The sequence below is a fragment of the Castanea sativa genome, chromosome 1, assembly GCF_040712315.1.
Source record: "Castanea sativa cultivar Marrone di Chiusa Pesio chromosome 1, ASM4071231v1".
NCBI classification, from domain to species: Eukaryota; Viridiplantae; Streptophyta; class Magnoliopsida; order Fagales; family Fagaceae; genus Castanea; species Castanea sativa.
In genome coordinates, this window is record NC_134013.1 from 39258566 (window position 1) to 39264478 (window position 5913).

General features: G+C 45.0%; 1 protein-coding gene across 1 annotated transcript; it reads left to right on the forward strand.

The window, feature by feature from the left end:
• Positions 1–3103: 3103 nt before the first annotated feature.
• On the forward strand, positions 3104–3806 carry LOC142626727 (uncharacterized). Its single transcript, XM_075800438.1, has 2 exons — positions 3104–3403; positions 3513–3806. The coding sequence occupies exons 1-2, from the start codon at positions 3104–3106 to the stop codon at positions 3804–3806; spliced, it is 594 nt and encodes a 197-aa protein (XP_075656553.1).
• Positions 3807–5913: the final 2107 nt, after the last annotated feature.

Consider the following 5913-nt stretch of genomic DNA (forward strand, 5'->3'; position numbering starts at 1 on the left):
TAAGAGCCCCATTAGTAGGATCGAAGTATAGCCCAATTAGAAATTAATTGCGGGCCTAATTACCAACTTATGAAGAGGTATACGGTGCCTACAATTGGTGTCGTCTGTGGGAATCCTACTCATTCTGGGGGCTTTGAGTTGGTCTGATATTGTCTGATAATGGAAGGTCCACATATTGGAGAAGGTTTCGAGGTGGGAAATCATTCAAGGGCATCATCGTACTGTAGAAAGGAGCAACAACACATGCAAGATGGGCATGAGACAAGGGTAGACTTAGACGAGGGATCTTTATAGAGGGAGAGAACTGTATCTTACGTCCCCGAGCGATCTCATTGGGGTGATCGACAAAGGGAACTAGAGAACTTGCGGAAGTAGGTTAATGATTTGGAAATCGAAATGAAAGGCCGACACTGCAGAAGAGAGCAAGATGATTTATCTGTCAATCCCGACTACATTTTGGGGTCGTCATCCCGAGGCAGTGGTTCACGTCATTCGAGGGAGACATCCCGTGAGACAACCGGGCGGCGTAGCGAATCTCCCCGTCGTGGTCGACATGGTCATTATAATGCGGCTCTCGATGCTATGAGTAGAGCACTGAGAAGGGCTGCCCAGTCACCATTTTCTGAACAGATAAAGCACACAGAGATGCTTAGGCGATTTACCTGTCCACCATTTATCATTTTTTATGGAAAAATCGATCCAGTTGAGCATGTAAGTCATTATATACAAATGATGTCGCTTTATTCTCATATGTGTAAGGTATTCCCATCCAATCTTAGTCCAACAGCTATGAGATGGTTAAACAGAATGAGGAAAGGATCAATTTGAAGTTTCAGTGAGCTAATATAGGAGTTCGGTGCTCAATTCATAACATGCAATAAAGTCCCACAACCAATAGATGCTTTGTTGTTTGTGAGGATGAGGACTGGGGAATCCCTATAATGAAATAGGTGGGGGGAATGAGTAGGTCACTACTAGCACTTTCTGGTTGGGTCTCCCTGTGGACTCCGAGTTGAGGGACTCTTTGACCATGTGACCCCCTAAGAGCATACATCAGCTAATGAGAAAGATTGAAGAGTATAAGAGATTAGAAGATGATCTCTTGCAGGGAGAGGGCAAAGCCCCGACCTCCTCACAATACCATAAAGAATATCATCCTGACAAGTTCCAATAAAGGCCTAGAAGAGAATCGAGGGTTCCCGACGATGATTCGGCACAACGGCCCGAGGGAGTTAATCTGGCGTTTAAGGAGCCCATTTACAAGATCCATGAAGGTATTAAGAATGAACCTTATTTTAGGTGGCCCGGTAAGATGGGCGGTGACCTGGCGAGGAGGAACCAAAGCCGAGAAGGGCCACACCACCAAACAGTGTCGTGTTTTGATGGATCACTAGGAACAACTGGTGAAAGCAGTGCACCTCAAGGAGTTTTTGATCGGTCAAGGGGGAGGGAATGCAGGCTAGCGGTCTGGCAGCCGAAATGACCGTACGCTTCCCCCTCCATTAGGGGTTATTAAGGTCATTCATATGGCCTCGTGAGGCATAAGTTAGAGTAGTCAGAGGGCGGTTTTAAGTGTAACGACTTCCTCCGAAGCGGACAGCAATGGCCGGCCAGAGAAGAAGCTTAGGAAGGCGATCTCCCTAATCACCTTTAGCAAAATCGATTTGGAAGGGACGTCCCAGCCACATGATGACACTTTCATGGTAACGTGTAGGATTAGTGGTTTCCTTATTAAGAGAGTAATGGTGGATCGAGGGAGCGGGGCCAAAATTATGTACCCCGACCTCTACAAGGGGTTGGGATTGAAATTTGAGGATTTAAGTAAGTATGAAACACCCTTGGTGGGTTTCAATAGGAAGGTTGTGACCCTCGAGGGGCAAATAAAGCTACCAGTAGTGATCGAGGGCAAGGAGGTTGAAGTCAACTTTATAGTAGTTAATGCCCATTCGCCCTACACAACGATACTTGGGCGTCCCTGGATTCATTCCATAGGGGCAGTTCCTTCGACGCTACACCGGAAGATCAAGTTCCCCACTAAAGATGGAGTCATGGTAGTTTGTACCAATTAGAAAGTAGCAAGACAATGTTTGGTAGTGGCAATAAACCTCGAGATAAAGCAAAAAGAGCAGACAAGTCGGGAGCAATTATAGCACTTACCGATAGTCGAGAGTTCGGTAGGTGTGGATAGTGCGGAAGAATTGGTCTAAGTCAGAATATTGTTGTATTCAGGTAGGTATTTTCAAATTGGTAAGAGCTTGTCGGTAAGGGATCAAATGGAAATCCTGTTGTTGTTGGTACAAAACTTGGACGTGTTTGCGTGAAGCCCGTACGAAGTACCTAGGGTGGACTCGGCTTTTATCATGCATCGATTGAATGTAGACCCCTTAACCCCTCATAGGAAGCAGAGGCCCAGAAGAGCCATCAAGCCTCATGTTGAGGCTGTCAAGGAGGAGGTAAAGAAGCTGAAGAGGGCAGGGGCTATCAAGGAAGTGTTTTTCTCGGAAAGGTTAGCCAACACAGTGGTTGTGATAAAAAAGAATGGCAGCTAAAGGGTGTGCGTCAATTTCACCGACCTTAACCGAGCGTGTCTGAAAGATCCTTTCCTAGTGTCAAAAATAGATCAATTAGTAGATGCAGCGGTTAGATATCAAAGAATAAGTTTTTTGGATGCATTCCAAGGTTACCATCAAATCTCGCTAGCTCCCAAGGACCAAGAGAAAACATCCTTCATCACGTTTGGGCAAAATTACAATTACACTATAATGCCTTTTGGGTTGAAGAAAGCAAGAGCCATATATCAGCGAATGGTAACTTGGATGTTTAAAGACCAAATCAGTAAGTCTATAGAAGTATACATTAATGACATGGTGGTAAAGACAAAGGGAATTGAGGAGCGTACAACCTATTTAGATGAAGTTTTCGATGTACTAAGACAGCTCCAATTGTGCCTCAACGCCGAGAAATGTTCCTTCGGAGTAAGATCTGGCAAATTTTTGGGCTACATGATAACCACTCGGGGAATAGAGGTGAACCCTAATCAGATTTCAGCAATCCAATAGCTGCGACCCCCAGTAACCCAAAGGAGGTACAAAAAATTACAGGAATGATTGCCGCCCTGAACAGATTCACCTCAAGATTGGCAGATAGGTGCCGACCATTTTACCAGTTATTGAAGAAGTGGAAAGGTTTTCAGTGGATGGAGGAATGTGATGTGGCCTTTAGAGGTTTGAAGTCTTATTTAGCCAGCCCTCCAATTCTGTCGCGACTAAAGTCTGAGGAGGACCTTTTCCTGTATTCGGCGGTTTCTAACCATGCCGTGAGCTCGGTATTGATCAGGCAACATGAAAGGATTCAAAGACCCATATTATTACCTCAGCAAAACCCTAGCAGATGCGAAGACCCGGTACTTGCCATTTGAGAAAATGATATTGGCCTTAGTGCACGCTACGAGGAAGTTGCCGCATTATTTTCAAGTGCATACAGTTTGGGTGTTGACCTAGTACCCTTTGCAGTCACTACTAAGGAGGTCGAATTCCATGGGGAGGATAGCAAAATTGGAGACAAAACTAGGGACATTCGATATACACTACAAACCGAGAAATTCCATTAAAGGGCCGGTGTTGGCAGACTTTGTTGCTGAGTTCACTCCCTCCTCTAGGGCTTCTTTGATGATATGCCAAGTCACAGTTAGAAGATGGAAGGTGTACATGGATGGTGCATCTAACACGAGAGGTTCAGGAGTTGGGGTGGTGTTGGTGTCCCTCGAGGGCATAAAGGTAAAGAAGTCACTAAGGTTGGGCTTTTGAGCTTCGAACAATGAGGTTGAATATGAAGCCCTTACTGCTGGATTGCGGGCAGCACAAGAGCTCGGGGCAGAGGAGGTAGAAGTAGTCTCAGACTCCAGGTTGGTGGTGAGTCAAGTAGAAGGGAGTTTTGAGGCAAGAGACTAAAGTATGTTGCAGTATTTGCGGTTGTTCAAGTCTCTACATGCCAACTTTCATGATGTCAATATAGTTAAGGTACCGAGAAGTCAAAATAGCCACATTGACTCCTTGGCCACATTGGCATCTTCTTCGGGTGATCACATTCCCCGAATGATAGTAGTAGAGCTTTTGGAGCACCCGAGCACTGAGCGCCAAACATTAGTGGTAGCTGTGTTAGAACTGGGGCCGACTTGGATCAATCTGTACGTTGCCTTTTTGTATGATGGGTCTTTGTCGAGGGAAGCAAAAGAGGCGGAGAAGGTACGGAGGATGTCAGCATGCCTCTGGTTGTCTGAGGAAAAGAGGTTATACCAAAGGTCATACGGTGGACCATATTTGCTATGCCTTCATCTCAAGAAAATCGCTAAGCTGTTGACTGAACTTCACGAAGGAGTATGTGGCAGGCACTCAAGGGGAGGTCCCTTGTGCACCAAGCCATGACTTAGGGATTCTGGTGGCCGAATATGTAGTGGGATGCGGCAGATTATGTAAGAAAGTGTGATCAGTGCTAGATTCACGCACCGTTATTGCACCAGCCGGGGGGAAACCTTAACCTGATTGCTAGCCCTTAGCCTTTTGCCCAATGAGGGCTAGATATAGTCGGACCATTCCCTTGGCCTCTGGAAATAGACGGTATGTGGTAGTGGCTACAGGCTATTTCACCAGATGGGTGGAGGCCGAAGCCTTGGCAAATTATTAGGGACGTGGATATAAAAAGATTCATGTGGAAGAGCATTGTCACAAGTTTCAGAGTTCCCCAAGTGTTGGTGTCAGATAAAGGGTTGCAATTTGATAGTAAGCTCTTTCGAGAATACTATAGTAGCCTTGGTATAACCAACAAGTACTCATCACCCGCATACCCCCAGAGAAACGGGCAAGCCGACGCAATGAACAAGATGATCATCAACGATTTGAAGAAGAGATTGGAGGGGGCAAAGGGAATTGGGTCGAGGAGTTGCTAAATGTTCTATGGGCTAACCGAACGACTCCCAAAAGGTCAACAAGCAAGACGCCCTTCTCCATGACTTATGTAACCAAGGCAATTATACCAATTGAAATCAGTTTATTTAGTTCAAGGGTGGCATGTTTTGATGACGGACGTAACGACAAGAGTATAATCGACAATCTGGATGCTCTTAAAGATCGAAGAGACATGGTGGCATTACGGCTTGCAAATTATCAGCAGAAGTTGGCTCAGGGGTATAGCAGGAAGGATAGGATTCGAGAATTTGTGCCGGGGAACCTCGTTCTTTGAAGGGTCATCAGGAATATGAAAGATCAGAATGCTGGAAAATTGGCTCAAAATTAGGAAGGGCCCTACCGAGTGACAACAACGGCCGAAGCGGGAGCCTATTACTTGGAAGATTTGGAAGAGAGACCCTTGCCCTAACCATGGAATGTCTACAATTTAAAGAAGTATTACCAGTAAATGTAATGGGTGGCATGAAAAGGCCGTTGTAATATGTAAAATAGCAGGGACTGTGGAATTAAGTAATTTTTGGTTAATTGATCCTCTGTAAAGAAGAGACGAATGAGGAAATAAACTTTATTTTTGCCTAAGGACAGAAGTCTGGCCTCAGCCTAACCCCAGTCACCGACTAGATGGAAACCTTAAATATTTTTACCTAAGGACAGAAGTCTAGCCTCGGCCTAACCCCGATCATCGACTAGACATAAACCTTAAATAGTTTTACCTATGGACAGAAGTCTGGCCTCGGCTTGACCTCGGTCACCAACTAGACGAAAATCTTAGCACAAAAAAAAAAAGAATAAAAATGACATATAATAATAATGAGGATCATAAATACGATCGGTTTCAGATACTAACAACAGCCTGGATTGATCTTATAGCCACCGCAACTTTCTATTTTGACTAGCGATAAAGAAGCGCCATTATCTTTAAATACGTACGTGATAGTAATTGATTAGT